A 17,755-nucleotide genomic window follows, 5' to 3' on the forward strand; every position below is an offset into this window, starting at 1 on the left:
CGGTGTGAATGAGAGTAGGAGTGCGCGTGCGGATCGGGCGGTGTGAATGAGTAGGAGTGCGCGTGCGGATCGGGCGATGTGAATGAGTAGGAGTGCGCGTGCGGATCGGGCGATGTGAATGAGTAGGAGTGCGCGTGCGGATCGGGCGGTGTGAATGAGAGTAGGAGTGCGCGTGCGGATCGGGCGATGTGAATGAGAGTAGGAGTGCGCGTGCGGATCGGGCGGTGTGAATGAGAGTAGGAGTGCGCGTGCGGATCGGGCGGTGTGAATGAGAGTAGGAGTGCGCGTGCGGATCAGGCGGTGTGAATGAGAGTAGGAGTGCGCGTGCGGATCGGGCGGTGTGAATGAGAGTAGGAGTGCGCGTGCGGATCGGGCGGTGTGAATGAGAGTAGGAGTGCGCGTGCGGATCAGGCGATGTGAATGAGTAGGAGTGCGCGTGCGGATCGGGCGGTGTGAATGAGAGTAGGAGTGCGCGTGCGGATCGGGCGGTGTGAATGAGAGTAGGAGTGCGCGTGCGGATCAGGCGGTGTGAATGAGAGTAGGAGTGCGCGTGCGGATCGGGCGGTGTGAATGAGTAGGAGTGCGCGTGCGGATCGGGCGGTGTGAATGAGAGTAGGAGTGCGCGTGCGGATCAGGCGGTGTGAATGAGTAGGAGTGCGCGTGCGGATCGGGCGATGTGAATGAGAGTAGGAGTGCGCGTGCGGATCGGGCGGTGTGAATGAGAGTAGGAGTGCGCGTGCGGATCGGGCAGTGTGAATGAGAGTAGGAGTGCGCGTGCGGATCGGGCGATGTGAATGAGTAGGAGTGCGCGTGCGGATCGGGCGATGTGAATGAGAGTAGGAGTGCGCGTGCGGATCAGGCGATGTGAATGAGAGTAGGAGTGCGCGTGCGGATCGGGCGGTGTGAATGAGTAGGAGTGCGCGTGCGGATCGGGCGGTGTGAATGAGAGTAGGAGTGCGCGTGCGGATCGGGCGGTGTGAATGAGAGTAGGAGTGCGCGTGCGGATCGGGCGATGTGAATGAGAGTAGGAGTGCGCGTGCGGATCGGGCGATGTGAATGAGAGTAGGAGTGCGCGTGCGGGGGCGATGTGAATGAGAGTAGGAGTGCGCGTGCGGATCGGGCGATGTGAATGAGTAGGAGTGCGCGTGCGGATCGGGCGATGTGAATGAGTAGGAGTGCGCGTGCGGATCGGGCGGTGTGAATGAGAGTAGGAGTGCGCGTGCGGATCGGGCGATGTGAATGAGTAGGAGTGCGCGTGCGGATCGGGCGATGTGAATGAGTAGGAGTGCGCGTGCGGATCGGGCGGTGTGAATGAGAGTAGGAGTGCGCGTGCGGATCGGGCGGTGTGAATGAGAGTAGGAGTGCGCGTGCGGATCAGGCGGTGTGAATGAGAGTAGGAGTGCGCGTGCGGATCGGGCGATGTGAATGAGAGTAGGAGTGCGCGTGCGGATCAGGCGGTGTGAATGAGAGTAGGAGTGCGCGTGCGGATCAGGCGGTGTGAATGAGAGTAGGAGTGCGCGTGCGGATCAGGCGGTGTGAATGAGAGTAGGAGTGCGCGTGCGGATCGGGCGGTGTGAATGAGTAGGAGTGCGCGTGCGGATCGGGCGGTGTGAATGAGAGTAGGAGTGCGCGTGCGGATCGGGCGATGTGAATGAGAGTAGGAGTGCGCGTGCGGATCGGGCGATGTGAATGAGAGTAGGAGTGCGCGTGCGGATCGGGCGGTGTGAATGAGAGTAGGAGTGCGCGTGCGGATCGGGCGATGTGAATGAGAGTAGGAGTGCGTGTGCGGATCAGGCGATGTGAATGAGAGTAGGAGTGCGCGTGCGGATCGGGCGATGTGAATGAGAGTAGGAGTGCGCGTGCGGATCAGGCGGTGTGAATGAGAGTAGGAGTGCGCGTGCGGATCGGGCGGTGTGAATGAGTAGGAGTGCGCGTGCGGATCGGGCGGTGTGAATGAGAGTAGGAGTGCGCGTGCGGATCGGGCGATGTGTATGAGTAGGAGTGCGCGTGCGGATCAGGCGGTGTGAATGAGTAGGAGTGCGCGTGCGGATCGGGCGGTGTGAATGAGAGTAGGAGTGCGCGTGCGGATCGGGCGATGTGAATGAGAGTAGGAGTGCGCGTGCGGATCGGGCGATGTGAATGAGAGTAGGAGTGCGCGTGCGGATCGGGCGGTGTGAATGAGAGTAGGAGTGCGCGTGCGGATCGGGCGATGTGAATGAGAGTAGGAGTGCGTGTGCGGATCAGGCGATGTGAATGAGAGTAGGAGTGCGCGTGCGGATCGGGCGATGTGAATGAGAGTAGGAGTGCGCGTGCGGATCAGGCGGTGTGAATGAGAGTAGGAGTGCGCGTGCGGATCGGGCGGTGTGAATGAGAGTAGGAGTGCGCGTGCGGATCGGGCGGTGTGAATGAGAGTAGGAGTGCGCGTGCGGATCGGGCGGTGTGAATGAGAGTAGGAGTGCGCGTGCGGATCGGGCGGTGTGAATGAGTGTAGGAGTGCGCGTGCGGATCAGGCGGTGTGAATGAGAGTAGGAGTGCGCGTGCGGATCGGGCGATGTGAATGAGAGTAGGAGTGCGCGTGCGGATCAGGCGGTGTGAATGAGAGTAGGAGTGCGCGTGCGGATCGGGCGGTGTGAATGAGTAGGAGTGCGCGTGCGGATCGGGCGGTGTGAATGAGAGTAGGAGTGCGCGTGCGGATCGGGCGATGTGAATGAGAGTAGGAGTGCGCGTGCGGATCGGGCGGTGTGAATGAGAGTAGGAGTGCGCGTGCGGATCGGGCGGTGTGAATGAGTAGGAGTGCGCGTGCGGATCGGGCGGTGTGAATGAGTAGGAGTGCGCGTGCGGATCGGGCGATGTGAATGAGAGTAGGAGTGCGCGTGCGGATCGTGCGGTGTGAATGAGAGTAGGAGTGCGCGTGCGGATCAGGCGGTGTGAATGAGAGTAGGAGTGCGCGTGCGGATCGGGCGGTGTGAATGAGTAGGAGTGCGCGTGCGGATCGGGCGGTGTGAATGAGTGTAGGAGTGCGCGTGCGGATCGGGCGATGTGAATGAGAGTAGGAGTGCGCGTGCGGATCGGGCGGTGTGAATGAGTAGGAGTGCGCGTGCGGATCGGGCGATGTGAATGAGTAGGAGTGCGCGTGCGGATCGGGCGGTGTGAATGAGAGTAGGAGTGCGCGTGCGGATCGGGCGATGTGAATGAGAGTAGGAGTGCGCGTGCGGATCGGGCGATGTGAATGAGTAGGAGTGCGCGTGCGGATCGGGCGATGTGAATGAGTAGGAGTGCGCGTGCGGATCGGGCGGTGTGAATGAGAGTAGGAGTGCGCGTGCGGATCGGGCGGTGTGAATGAGAGTAGGAGTGCGCGTGCGGATCGGGCGGTGTGAATGAGAGTAGGAGTGCGCGTGCGGATCGGGCGATGTGAATGAGAGTAGGAGTGCGCGTGCGGATCGGGCGGTGTGAATGAGAGTAGGAGTGCGCGTGCGGATCGGGCGATGTGAATGAGAGTAGGAGTGCGCGTGCGGATCGGGCGGTGTGAATGAGAGTAGGAGTGCGCGTGCGGATCGGGCTATGTGAATGAGAGTAGGAGTGCGCGTGCGGATCGGGCGATGTGAATGAGTAGGAGTGCGCGTGCGGATCGGGCGGTGTGAATGAGAGTAGGAGTGCGCGTGCGGATCAGGCGGTGTGAATGAGAGTAGGAGTGCGCGTGCGGATCGGGCGGTGTGAATGAGTAGGAGTGCGCGTGCGGATCGGGCGGTGTGAATGAGAGTAGGAGTGCGCGTGCGGATCAGGCGATGTGAATGAGAGTAGGAGTGCGCGTGCGGATCGGGCGATGTGAATGAGAGTAGGAGTGCGCGTGCGGATCAGGCGGTGTGAATGAGAGTAGGAGTGCGCGTGCGGATCGGGCGATGTGAATGAGTAGGAGTGCGCGTGCGGATCGGGCGGTGTGAATGAGAGTAGGAGTGCGCGTGCGGATCGGGCGATGTGAATGAGAGTAGGAGTGCGCGTGCGGATCGGGCGGTGTGAATGAGAGTAGGAGTGCGCGTGCGGATCAGGCGATGTGAATGAGAGTAGGAGTGCGCGTGCGGATCGGGCGATGTGAATGAGAGTAGGAGTGCGCGTGCGGATCGGGCGATGTGAATGAGAGTAGGAGTGCGCGTGCGGATCAGGCTGTGTGAATGAGAGTAGGAGTGCGCGTGCGGATCAGGCGGTGTGAATGAGAGTAGGAGTGCGCGTGCGGATCGGGCGGTGTGAATGAGAGTAGGAGTGCGCGTGCGGATCGGGCGGTGTGAATGAGAGTAGGAGTGCGCGTGCGGATCGGGCGGTGTGAATGAGAGTAGGAGTGCGCGTGCGGATCGGGCGGTGTGAATGAGTGTAGGAGTGCGCGTGCGGATCAGGCGGTGTGAATGAGAGTAGGAGTGCGCGTGCGGATCGGGCGATGTGAATGAGAGTAGGAGTGCGCGTGCGGATCAGGCGGTGTGAATGAGAGTAGGAGTGCGCGTGCGGATCGGGCGGTGTGAATGAGTAGGAGTGCGCGTGCGGATCGGGCGGTGTGAATGAGAGTAGGAGTGCGCGTGCGGATCGGGCGATGTGAATGAGAGTAGGAGTGCGCGTGCGGATCGGGCGGTGTGAATGAGAGTAGGAGTGCGCGTGCGGATCGGGCGGTGTGAATGAGTAGGAGTGCGCGTGCGGATCGGGCGGTGTGAATGAGTAGGAGTGCACGTGCGGATCGGGCGGTGTGAATGAGAGTAGGAGTGCGCGTGCGGATCGGGCGGTGTGAATGAGTAGGAGTGCGCGTGCGGATCGGGCGGTGTGAATGAGAGTAGGAGTGCGCGTGCGGATCGGGCGATGTGAATGAGAGTAGGAGTGCGCGTGCGGATCGGGCGGTGTGAATGAGAGTAGGAGTGCGCGTGCGGATCGGGCGGTGTGAATGAGTAGGAGTGCGCGTGCGGATCGGGCGGTGTGAATGAGTAGGAGTGCACGTGCGGATCAGGCGGTGTGAATGAGAGTAGGAGTGCGCGTGCGGATCGGGCGATGTGAATGAGAGTAGGAGTGCGCGTGCGGATCGGGCGATGTGAATGAGAGTAGGAGTGCGCGTGCGGATCGGGCGGTGTGAATGAGTAGGAGTGCGCGTGCGGATCGGGCGGTGTGAATGAGAGTAGGAGTGCGCGTGCGGATCGGGCGATGTGTATGAGTAGGAGTGCGCGTGCGGATCAGGCGGTGTGAATGAGTAGGAGTGCGCGTGCGGATCGGGCGGTGTGAATGAGAGTAGGAGTGCGCGTGCGGATCGGGCGATGTGAATGAGTAGGAGTGCGCGTGCGGATCAGGCGGTGTGAATGAGTAGGAGTGCGCGTGCGGATCGGGCGATGTGAATGAGAGTAGGAGTGCGCGTGCGGATCGGGCGGTGTGAATGAGAGTAGGAGTGCGCGTGCGGATCGGGCGGTGTGAATGAGTAGGAGTGCGCGTGCGGATCAGGCGGTGTGAATGAGTAGGAGTGCGCGTGCGGATCGGGCGATGTGAATGAGAGTAGGAGTGCGCGTGCGGATCGGGCGATGTGAATGAGTAGGAGTGCGCGTGCGGATCGGGCGGTGTGAATGAGTAGGAGTGCGCGTGCGGATCGGGCGGTGTGAATGAGAGTAGGAGTGCGCGTGCGGATCAGGCGATGTGAATGAGAGTAGGAGTGCGCGTGCGGATCAGGCGGTGTGAATGAGAGTAGGAGTGCGCGTGCGGATCGGGCGGTGTGAATGAGTAGGAGTGCGCGTGCGGATCGGGCGGTGTGAATGAGTAGGAGTGCGCGTGCGGATCGGGCGGTGTGAATGAGAGTAGGAGTGCGCGTGCGGATCAGGCGATGTGAATGAGAGTAGGAGTGCGCGTGCGGATCAGGCGGTGTGAATGAGAGTAGGAGTGCGCGTGCGGATCGGGCGGTGTGAATGAGAGTAGGAGTGCGCGTGCGGATCGGGCGGTGTGAATGAGTAGGAGTGCGCGTGCGGATCAGGCGGTGTGAATGAGAGTAGGAGTGCGCGTGCGGATCGGGCGGTGTGAATGAGAGTAGGAGTGCGCGTGCGGATCAGGCGGTGTGAATGAGTAGGAGTGCGCGTGCGGATCGGGCGGTGTGAATGAGAGTAGGAGTGCGCGTGCGGATCGGGCGATGTGAATGAGAGTAGGAGTGCGCGTGCGGATCGGGCGATGTGAATGAGAGTAGGAGTGCGCGTGCGGATCGGGCGATGTGAATGAGAGTAGGAGTGCGCGTGCGGATCGGGCGATGTGAATGAGAGTAGGAGTGCGCGTGCGGATCGGGCGATGTGAATGAGAGTAGGAGTGCGCGTGCGGATCGGGCGGTGTGAATGAGTAGGAGTGCGCGTGCGGATCGGGCGATGTGAATGAGAGTAGGAGTGCGCGTGCGGATCGGGCGATGTGAATGAGAGTAGGAGTGCGCGTGCGGATCGGGCGGTGTGAATGAGAGTAGGAGTGCGCGTGCGGATCGGGCGGTGTGAATGAGAGTAGGAGTGCGCGTGCGGATCAGGCGATGTGAATGAGAGTAGGAGTGCGCGTGCGGATCGGGCGGTGTGAATGAGAGTAGGAGTGCGCGTGCGGATCGGGCGGTGTGAATGAGAGTAGGAGTGCGCGTGCGGATCAGGCGGTGTGAATGAGAGTAGGAGTGCGCGTGCGGATCAGGCGGTGTGAATGAGAGTAGGAGTGCGCGTGCGGATCAGGCGGTGTGAATGAGTAGGAGTGCGCGTGCGGATCGGGCGGTGTGAATGAGAGTAGGAGTGCGCGTGCGGATCGGGCGGTGTGAATGAGAGTAGGAGTGCGCGTGCGGATCAGGCGGTGTGAATGAGAGTAGGAGTGCGCGTGCGGATCGGGCGGTGTGAATGAGAGTAGCAGTGCGCGTGCGGATCGGGCGGTGTGAATGAGAGTAGGAGTGCGCGTGCGGATCGGGCGGTGTGAATGAGAGTAGGAGTGCGCGTGCGGATCGGGCGGTGTGAATGAGTAGGAGTGCGCGTGCGGATCAGGCGGTGTGAATGAGTAGGAGTGCGCGTGCGGTTTTGCTGATTTGGCAATATCACGTCATAGTGTATTGTGCAACGACTGATACAATATGAAGAGTTTCTCCTGCTCTGCATCTGTAAAACGTATATAGTGTTTCTCAACATCTACCGTAGCAGAAAAACTGTAGGGCACGACAGGTTGCACAATATACACTATATACTGGTACTATATACAGGTAACCCATTAACTGTTTGCCTCCTTTGTATTTAGCAGGGCACTCCAGGGCTCAGCTTACATGTTGAACAGATATTGGGCCACATTCAGTAAGTAGTGCTACTCTATTGGACGCCCGGTGTGGCACGGGCAGATGATGTCCCATTCACTGGAGTGGGCTGTACGGGGTCCTCCAACTCAAGAGGGATTTATGGAATAGCATGCAAAGGGTTAATGCGCCCAGGCTGGAATCCAGCCTTAATGTGCACGAAGGGAGCGCACTCTTCGTGATGACTGCGCAGGCGATACAGCACATGCGCTCTGTGCATACATTCATTTCACAGCCAGCCAAGTAACGCGGAGAAATCTATACGGGATGTTCCTGTAATGTGTCTGCAAGCCGGGAGAATAATCCCCAAATCTCTCAGCAATTTGTCGTTCCTGTCAGAGTAAGACGTATTTCAGTCACGAACTTTCCCAGCTATTAATAATACAAGCACAAAAAGGTGCTGCCTCCCTGATTATAATGCAGCATGGGTGCACGTATGTTTTATTTATATAGTGTAATCATCTACAAAGCATTGTACTGGTGTAGTAAATAAATCATGCAGAGCACAGCACTGCACTATGCTTTCCAACAGCAAAGTGCCATCCACAGAAAGATGTGGAGGGGGGGATACCGCACAGCCCACAGGAGGAGGGGGGGGCACCACGCCTCCCACAGGAAGAGGGGGGCACTGTGCCACCCACAGGAGGAGGGGGCACTGTGCCTCCCACAGGAAGAGGGGGGCACTGTGCCACCCACAGGAGGAGGGGACACCGCGCCACCCACAGGAGGGGGGGCACCACGCCTCCCACAGGAGGAGGGGACACCGCGCCACCCACATGAGGGGGGGCACCACGCCTCCCACAGGAGGGGACACCGCGACACCCACAAGAGAGGGGGCACCACGCCGCCCACAGGAGGAGGGGGCACTGTGCCACCCACAGGAGGAGGGGGGCACTGTGCCACGCACAGGAGGAGGGGGGCACTGTGCCACCCACAGGAGGAGGGGCAAAGAATATTTACCTAATTAAAAAAATACAGCAAGGCTTTTTTCTTGTTGATATACCTGAGGAGAGGCCAACTCCAGTCCTCAGGAGCCACCAACAGGTGAGGTTGTCAGGATAGCCCTGCTTCAGAACAGGTGGTGCAGTCGATAACAGAGCCACCTGTGCTGAAGCTGGGATATCCTGAAAGCCTCACCTGTTGGTTGCCCGCGGCCTGATATAACCTGCATGCTGGGACCCGGGGCGACATGATGCTAATACTCACAGCATTCGATGGGGATGGAAGCAGTTTGCAGTGACAGGACCTTCCCGCTGGGCTGGGGTATGTGTACCCGGAACACCAGGCGCACGCGGGTATTTTTCCGGCCGATGTCCGTCTCGCCCTTTCGCAGCTCGATGTCCGAATTCCGCAGCTTGAGGATGCCAGCGCAGTCGATGCTGTAACACACCAAGTGCAGCATGAAGCCCCGCTAAATCCGGGGGCTGGCGGAAGGATAGCACCGCTCTCTGATCACTAGATCGATCAGGTCTATCCTCCCAAATAGTCACATGATCAGTTCTGCCACAAGCTGCGACGAGGGGGCAGTGTAGCATCAGACGCCGAGTCTCTTACAATCCCCTTTTGCGCATGTACATGTCGGTTACAAGTAGAAAAACCGCCTTAATTAAACATGTCTCCTCTTCTGACTAACGATTCTGTTTTCATTTTCCCCGCTAAAGCGGTGGCCTCTGTCTGGCTGTTATTTACGTTTTATTTATTATTACGGGGTCCTCTGAGGCGTCTCCTATTGGACAACCATTTAAATCCCAAGCAAGGATAGCGAAAACTTGCCCAGTAAATCGCTCTGGAGCCAGGGGATCCCCAGGTCAGTGCAGCTGCTGAGGACCCGCCACTTTTAACCCTGTAACAAAAAAGGATGTACAAGCCTGGCGGGATGGCCGCTTTTAAGCGGCATTTCCGGTTTCTGTTTTGATCACCGCCGCCGTTCCACACATTTACAGCAATGCCATTCTCTAAGCTGCCGATGGATCGGTGAAGACCCTGCTTCCCGGGGCACGCAATATGGCCGCCTATTTTTAAAGAGGAAGTGATGCGGCTGCCTAAATAGTTGCTTATAGGAAGCTTAATACATTAAAACTCATTAAAAAATGGCATACAGTTTGAAAATGCAGCAAGTATACACATTCAGATCAGTATCAGGGTAAACAACTCCATAAAGCTACACATTTCCTTACAGAACAAAGAGGCCCCCCTGCCCTTTTCTTGCGGGGCCCCCCTGCCCTTTTCTTGCGGGGCCCCCCTGCCCTTTTCTTGCGGGGCCCCCCTGCCCTTTTCTTGCGGGGCCCCCCGGGACATACCTGGCACACATGTTATTTTCTGGCAGCAGCGGAATCTCCAGGACTTTGGTGCTGGTTATGATAATCTCTTGGCTGGCGGTGGCGACGGTTTTGCCGGTGATGCGGTGTACCTGGTAGAAGGCGTGAGGCCGCAGGTAACGGTCGTCGGCCGTGCCGATAAACATCTGCAGGTTCACAGGTTTCTCTGCGTAACCCAGGAGCTGCGACACCCCGGAAAAACAAAACCCAAAACAGGGGCGAGTGAGTTACGCCAACAGACCACGGGAAACACACGCGTGTGCCGTGAGATCATGTGCAATAAAAGCATTGGGGGAACCGAGGACAGGGATGTGCGAGGGAAATGTTCAGAGAAAGAACATGGAGACTATATATATATATAAAAAATTTAAACCAGCTCTAAAAATATGTTAAAGGAATGACAACATTAGAAAATTACATTAAAAAGGTAAAATATCAATAAGTAACAAAAACAACTGAATGGCAGGAAAGATTATTTTCCATAGCGCCCGCATCTTATACTATATTAGTGAAAGCACTGTATGTTTGCCTGCCTGCCTGCATGCATGCATGCCAGCCTGCCTGCCTGGATGTCCGGTGTCCCTAGGGGAAATCTCATTGGTCCCTTGGTCCGCCCCCGCACACCTCTCATTGGCCTGAGGCGGAGTGACGGGCCAAAGGACACACAGGGACACACAGGGACACACACACACAGGGACACACACACACAGGGACACACACTCTCCCCCGTCAGTTGGACCGCAGCTCACCTTCCACCCCCCCCCCTCCTCTCCCGGTGCCCCTCCTCTCCCGGTGCCCCTCACTCTCCCGGTGCCCCTCACTCTCTCCCCCCTCCCCACCTCACCCAAATCCCCACGCTCCGCAACATCCCCAGCCGCACCATCACCCTCACCGTGCGCCGCGGAGGAAGCGCGGCCCTGCTGCTCAGCAGCAAACTCCAGGCTCTTCCCCCCTCACGGCGCGGCCCTCCTGCTCTCCCCCTCACGTGCGCCGCTACCGGAGAGGGGAAGCGGCGCGGGACTCCCCATCACGTGCGCCGATACCGGAGAGGGGAAGCGTCGCGGGACTCCCCATCACGTGCGCCGCTACTGGAGAGGGGAAGCGGCGCGGGACTCCCCATCACGCGCGCCGCTACCGGAGAGGGGAAGCGGCGCGGGACTCCCCATCACGTGCGCCGCTACCGGAGAGGGGAAGCGCGGCGCGGGACTCCCCCTCACGTGCGCCGCTACCGGAGAGGGGAAGCGCGGCGCGGGACTCCCCCTCACGTGCGCCGCTACCGGAGAGGGGAAGCGCGGCGCGGGACTCCCCATCACGTGTGACGCTACCGGAGAGGGGAAGCGCGGCGCGGGACACCTGCCACTCTTGCCCCCCCCCAGCTTCCCGAACTCACCTCCTGCCCCAGCCAGATGCCACGGGGTCAAGGTAAGTCACACACCGTCTCCCACCCACGCACTGTCACCCAGTCACCCACACACCCACCCAGTCACTTTCACCCACTCAGTCACCCACTCAGTCACTCACTCAGTCACCCACTCAGTCACTCACTCAGTCACCCACCCACTCAGTCACCCACCCACTCAGTCACCCACCCACTCAGTAACCCACCCACCCACTCACTTAGTCACCCAAAACATCACTTAGTCACCCACCCACTCACTCAGTCACCCACCCACTCAGTCACCCACCCACTCACTCAGTCACCCACCCACTCACTCAGTCACCCACCCACACACCCACCCAGTCACCCACTCAGTCACCCACACACCCACCCAGTCACCCACCCAGTCACTTTCACCCAGTCACCCACTTTCACCCAGTCACCCACCCACCCACTCAGTCACCCACCCACTCAGTCACCCACTCACTCAGTCACCCACTCACTCAGTCACCCACTCAGTCACCCACCCACACACCCACCCAGTCACCCACCCAGTCACTTTCACCCAGTCACCCACTTTCACCCAGTCACCCACCCACTCAGTCACCCACCCACTCAGTCACCCACTCAGTTACCCACCCATTCAGTCACCCAGTCACCCATTCAGTCAGTCACCCATTCAGTCAGTCACCCAGTCACCCACCCATTCAGTCAGTCAGTCACCCACTCACCCACTCACCCACCCAGTCAGTCACCCACTCACCCACCCAGTCAGTCACCCACTCACCCACCCAGTCAGTCACCCACTCACCCACCCAGTCAGTCACCCACTCACCCACCCAGTCAGTCACCCACTCACCCACCCAGTCACCCACTCACCCACCCAGTCAGTCACTCACCCACCCAGTCACCCATTCACCCACCCAGTCACCCATTCACCCACCCAGTCAGTCTCCCACTCACCCACCCAGTCAGTCTCCCACTCACCCACCCAGTCAGTCTCCCACTCACCCACCCACCGACCCAACTCACCCACCCAACCACCGACCCAAAGTCACCCACTGACCCAAAGTCACCCACCCACTGACCCAAAGTCAAACCGACCCAAAGTCACCCACCCACCGACCCAAAGTCACACACCCACCGACCCAAAGTCACACACCCACCGACCCAAAGTCAAACCGACCCAAAGTCACCCACCCACCGACCCAAAGTCACCCACCCACCGACCCAAAGTCAAACCGACCCAAAGTCACCCACCCACTCAGTCACCCACCCACTCAGTCAAGTGTCACACACCCACCCAGTCACCCACACACTCAGTCAACTCAGTCACCCACCTAGCTGTCAAGGGGGGGGGGGGGAAGCCTAACCCTGTCGTACGCCCCCCCAAAATTATATCCCGGGCAACGCCGGGTCTCTCAGCTAGTGGACTATAAAGCAGGAGAGATGTGTCTCCCATTATAGAAGTTGCAATGTGCATTAAAGGGAAACATGGTATCTCAACACCCTTCCAGCAACCTGCATAATGCAGAGAGAGTATCTCTATTCACTTCAATGCACTGAATGTGACCCCAGCACACAGACCTTTGCCAGGTCTGCTTCTCCTGCACGTCCCATCCCAGTGCAATACCCACGAGGAGTCGTCCTCCTTCCCGGCAGGACGAGGAGTCTCTGCCGGGGCTATATGAACATCAGGAATTCTGCTATCAAAGAGTATCGCAGGGCTGTGCAACTCCAGTCCTCAAGGGCCACCAAACAGGTCAGGTTTTCAGGATATCCCTGCTTCAGCACAGGTTATGCAGCCTTTGAGCCACCTGTGCTGAAGCAGGGATATCCTTAAACACTGACCTGTTGGTGGCCCTTGAGGAGTGGAGTTGTACACCTATGCTCTATCGGGCGCTATCCATGGGAATCACAACCTTGTGTGTACAATTGGCGCTGGTGTTTACAGAACACCGAGCGCAGGTGCAGTGCGATGTGCACACGCGGAGCCCGTCCATTAGCACACTTGTCACGGATGTTTACTTTTCTCATTGTGATTCACCGCAAGCAAATTATCATTTGGAAAATAAATAGCCAAATGGAATTAGAAAGATAATTAGCGTACAACGATAGTGTACCCGCAGGTCAGCGCAAAGCCAATTCATTTCCCAGGTGACAACGGTTTGCTGCGCTGAACCGACATTTCAGAAAGCCCAGAACCCACCCCGTACAAACAAATAAAGCTGAAATATGGACACAGGGCTGTTTGACTGTTGGCAAAAACATTGCGGATGTGAAGGCGACAGATCCACACGCTCGGGGGATTCTCAGTCTCACGCTCCATGTACGAAACGGTGGTAAGAATGTAACCCTCGGACTGCCAGGGCCCCGCACAGACTGGCAGCAGCAGCAATTATTTTTAGGCGGCACGACCACTGTATGCCAGGTTGACGCTTTTATCAAACAAAATGCTTTCAGGAATTGCCACGTTTGGACGAGTCAAAATATCTATTTACATCACTGAGACGGGGCTCATCGTGTTTGCTAGGCTTGTAACTTTGGCAGAAACCAAATCGCACTTTACAGAAAGCAATAATAAAAAAAAGGGGGGTGGGGGTATTTAAAGCGTATATGAACGGCTCCTTCTGTGCGCTGCGCTGCCACCGCGCTCTGCACACCTTTCACAAGGTGACGTTGCTGCCGTTTCCTGCAGGCGAGAACGAATGCAGACGACCTTATTGAAACACTGATGCTTCCGAACGGTTACAGCCGCGTTTCCTGCACGGCGTAACTGGGCTATTTTTAAATCATGTAAAGATCAGATACGGAACAAATCTTAACCCCTTCACATACGCGCCCTTATTTCATCATCACGGCACGCTTCATTGTGAAAGCCAATGCAAAGTTCTCATTTTGCAGAAATATAGATATATATTTTATTATTTTTTTCAGGAACTCTTAAAAAAGGGGACATTGTTTTGATCACTACAGCATTTGAATCACCACATCCTTCCCTATGTGTAAACCAACAATCCCTTTACAAAAGGTTTTTATTGCAGTTTCTGAATATTATATTAATTATATATACTATACACACACACACACACACACCAACATATTTAGAGAGATATTCCTATATTTAAAAGCCCCCAGCTAATAACACGGTATATACAGACTTCTCTTCATATTAGTGCTGCTATTGCAGTGCACAGCGAACCCCAGGCTTTTGATGAAGATGAGGGGAGCGTGGAGGTGTGTAGTTGCAGAATAAACCCCACAACCTTTAGCTACTTGTCTAGGTTTATACCATATTGTGGCAAAAAATCCACAACACCTTCACTACCCCAAAACACAATAGCAAGTAATGGTGCCGGGACGGTGTGTATGGGCCCTCTGCCCAAGTAACACACACAGATTGTAAATAATCCATGGGTTCCTGCAGAGTGTCAGGCGCTGACCTCCTGTAACACTATCCAGCACAGTGCAGGGAGTATAGCCAGCCTGTGTGTGTGTTTCTCTGCTGTTCCCATAGCAAAGGTCAGTGCCTGCGTAAGTTAAACTAGAGCTGGGAGGCTGGGGGGGGGGGGGGGGGGGCGGGGGGGAGTGAAGGTCACCACAGGATAAACTGGATGCAGTGTGCGCACAGGCTGGCTGGGGAGGAGCGCATGCGTGTGTGTGTATATGCGCGCACACACACACACGTACATAAGTACGTGTGTGTTTTGGGAAGGAGCGCTGAAAGTCGCAGTGTGTGTGTGTGTGTCTGTGTGTGTGTGTTTTGGGGAGGAGCGCTGAAGGCTGCAGTGTGTGTGTGTGTTTTGGGGAGGAACGCTGAAGGCTGCAGTGTGTGTGTGTTTTGGGGAGGAGCGCTGAAGGCCGCAGTGTGTGTGTGTATTGGGGAGCAGCGCTGAAGGCTGCAGTGTGTGTGTGTGTTTTGGGGAGGAACGCTGAAGGCCGCAGTGTGTGTGTGTGTGTGTGTTGGGGAGGAGCGCTGAAGGCTGCAGTGTGTGTGTGTGTGTTTTGGGGAGGAGCGCTGAAGGCCGCAGTGTGTGTGTGTGTGTGTGTGTGTGTTTTGGGGAGGAGCGCTGAAGGCCGCAGTGTGTGTGTGTTTTGGGGAGGAGCGCTGAAGGCCGCAGTGTGTGTGTGTTGGGGAGGAGCGCTGAAAGTCGCAATGTGTGTGTTTTGGGGAGGAGCGCTGAAGGCCGCGGTGTGTGTGTGTTTTGGGGAGGAGCGCTGAAATCCCAAAACACACACATTGCGGGAGGAGCGCTGAAAGCCTGTGTGTGTGTTTTGGGGAGAAGCACTGAAAGCCGCAGTGTGTGTTTTGGGGAGGAGCGCTGAAGGCCGCAGTGTGTGTGTGTGTTTTGGGGAGGAGCGCTGAAGGCTGCAGTGTGTGTGTGTGTTTTGGGGAGGAACGCTGAAGGCTGCAGTGTGTGTGTGTTTTGGGGAGGAGCGCTGAAGGCCGCAGTGTGTGTGTGTGTTTTGGGGAGGAGCGCTGAAGGCTGCAGTGTGTGTGTGTGTTTTGGGGAGGAACGCTGAAGGCCGCAGTGTGTGTGTGTGTGTGTGTGTTGGGGAGGAGCGCTGAAGGCTGCAGTGTGTGTGTGTGTTTTGGGGAGGAGCGCTGAAGGCCGCAGTGTGTGTGTGTTTTGGGGAGGAGCGCTGAAGGCCGCAGTGTGTGTGTGTTGGGGAGGAGCGCTGAAAGTCGCAATGTGTGTGTTTTGGGGAGGAGCGCTGAAGGCCGCAGTGTGTGTGTGTTGGGGAGGAGCGCTGAAAGTCGCAATGTGTGTGTTTTGGGGAGGAGCGCTGAAGGCCGCGGTGTGTGTGTGTGTGTTTTGGGGAGGAGCGCTGAAATCCCAAAACACACACATTGCGGGAAGAGCGCTGAAAGCCTGTGTGTGTGTTTTGGGGAGAAGCACTGAAAGCCGCAGTGTGTGTTTTGGGGAGGAACGCTGAAGGCTGCAGTGTGTGTGTGTGTTTTTGGGAGGAGCGCTGAAGGCCGCAGTGTGTGTGTGTGTTTTGGGGAGGAGCGCTGAAGGCCGCAGTGTGTGTGTGTGTGTTTTGGGGAGGAGCGCTGAAGGCCGCAGTGTGTGTGTGTGTGTGTTGGGGAGGAGCGCTGAAAGTCGCAATGTGTGTGTGTGTGTGTGTTTTGGGGAGGAGCGCTGAAGGCCGCTGTGTGCACACCAAGGATTTGTTTGAGTGTCAATTTGGTTTTCAAACCCAATTCTTCAATTGCCCCGTGCCTGACAGAGCTCAGATTACGCGTGTACATACACGTGTGCATGTGCATGCTGGGATTGACACTTGATCGTCCCATGCATGACAGAGTTCGCATTGTACGTTCTTCACAGCAGGAATTAGTCCTGCAAAGTGCACTGTACATAATCTGTGATAGTGTCAGTATTACTAGTGGGCCGCTTCCTCCAGTCTCCTCTGTAAAATAAGCTTTTTGTGGTCATATTTACAAAGCGGTGCCAAACCAGAGCACGCCTTGTGGCCCAATCAAGTCAACTGGCTGCTGTAAATATCTCCTGGCTTACCTCTGCTTAGCAAGTGTGACCCTTTAGCCCACTCTCACTCAGATTAAATGCTTCCAATTAGCAAGTCACACTGCAGTTATAACAGCGTGGAAAACTCTCACGCACGTCACATGCTTTGCAAGGTTTGCAATCCTCGTTTCATGGTTTCTTCTGGCATCGAAAAGGTTATGGTTTGTTTATGAATTAAAAAAACAAAAAAAACAAACAATTGCAACAGTAAGAAATACATCGTCGACAATGACAAGCTGCGGACTGTCAAACTCTCAGCACACGCCGTCCCCAGCCCTCTGACCCTGTACAATCAATTCCAACAGCTCATTCAGCAAAGCCCAAATGCACCAACTGTGTCACTTACACGCGCTGCACAAACACCGCGCTTTTATTTCTTTAAAAAAAAAACTTTCTACATCGCCAAGCGGGCGGCTCTCACAAAGCACACACGTATATGTCGTGTCGGAGGCCGGACTCAGTCAGTCAAAGGGACCTGTTTTTGCTTTAAAGGCCCCGAGTTCAGATGCTGCAAGAGTCTCTTGATAATTATCTAGTGGACACATTCTTGACGCAGTTTATAAGCATGGTCCGAGCGGTGCGTACGCCCGGCTGCAAGTCACACACTGGACAGATGACCACCTCTTTTGCTGCCAGACAAGCCAGGGAGCGATTGCAAAGCAGTGGGAGTCCCCTTCGGAGATGGAGAAGCCGGCGGAGTGATCCAGCACTGAATATATAGGTTTATGGTGCAGGTGCAACAGTTAACGAAACTGGTTCAACAGTCTTTATTTCTAACCCCAAGGAGGCCTTTGTCAGCTGCCCTGACACCTGCTAACGGTGCCCTGAAATCATGCCAGGCACGTGCGCTATAAAAACACGTCACATCGCTGAGCACGCGTGAAAACGGGTGCCTGAGGGACAGGAACTTGGAGGGTTAATCTCGGGATCCTAGCGACTTCTCGTGGCAAGAAGGGGACAACTTCCAGGCAGTGCCACTCCCATGTGGGCTTAAAGGAGCGAACTCAGGGGTCACATTTTCAGGACATTCCTGCTTCAGCACAGGTGGCTCAATCCGTCCCTTCAGCACAGGTTGCTCAATCCGTCCCATCTTCAGCAAAGGTGGCTCAGTCTTCGACTGAGCCACCTTTGCTGAAGATGGGACGGATTCAGCAACCTGTGCTGAAGGGACGGATTGAGCCACCTGTGCTGAAGCAGGAATGTCCTGAAAACCTGACCTGTTGGT

At 56.8% G+C, this 17,755-nt stretch overlaps 1 protein-coding gene across 8 annotated transcripts in view; it reads right to left on the reverse strand.

Annotated features, from left to right (window-relative positions):
• The window catches only part of NFATC3 (nuclear factor of activated T cells 3), a 74,590-nt gene that overhangs the window by 18,443 nt on the left and 38,392 nt on the right, over nt 1-17,755 (reverse strand). For all 8 annotated transcript variants that reach the window (XR_012789154.1, XM_075576949.1, XM_075576946.1 and 5 more), the window contains 2 exons: nt 9,604-9,803; nt 8,510-8,682 (listed from right to left, as the gene is read on the reverse strand). Coding sequence is in view for 7 of the 8 variants with exons in the window: in XM_075576949.1 (XP_075433064.1) it covers nt 8,510-8,682; nt 9,604-9,803 (373 nt within the window). In the remaining variant the exon portion in view is untranslated. The remainder of the gene's footprint in view (nt 1-8,509; nt 8,683-9,603; nt 9,804-17,755) is intronic.

The sequence above is a fragment of the Ascaphus truei genome, chromosome 19 (genome assembly GCF_040206685.1).
Source record: "Ascaphus truei isolate aAscTru1 chromosome 19, aAscTru1.hap1, whole genome shotgun sequence".
NCBI lineage: Eukaryota > Metazoa > Chordata > Amphibia > Anura > Ascaphidae > Ascaphus > Ascaphus truei.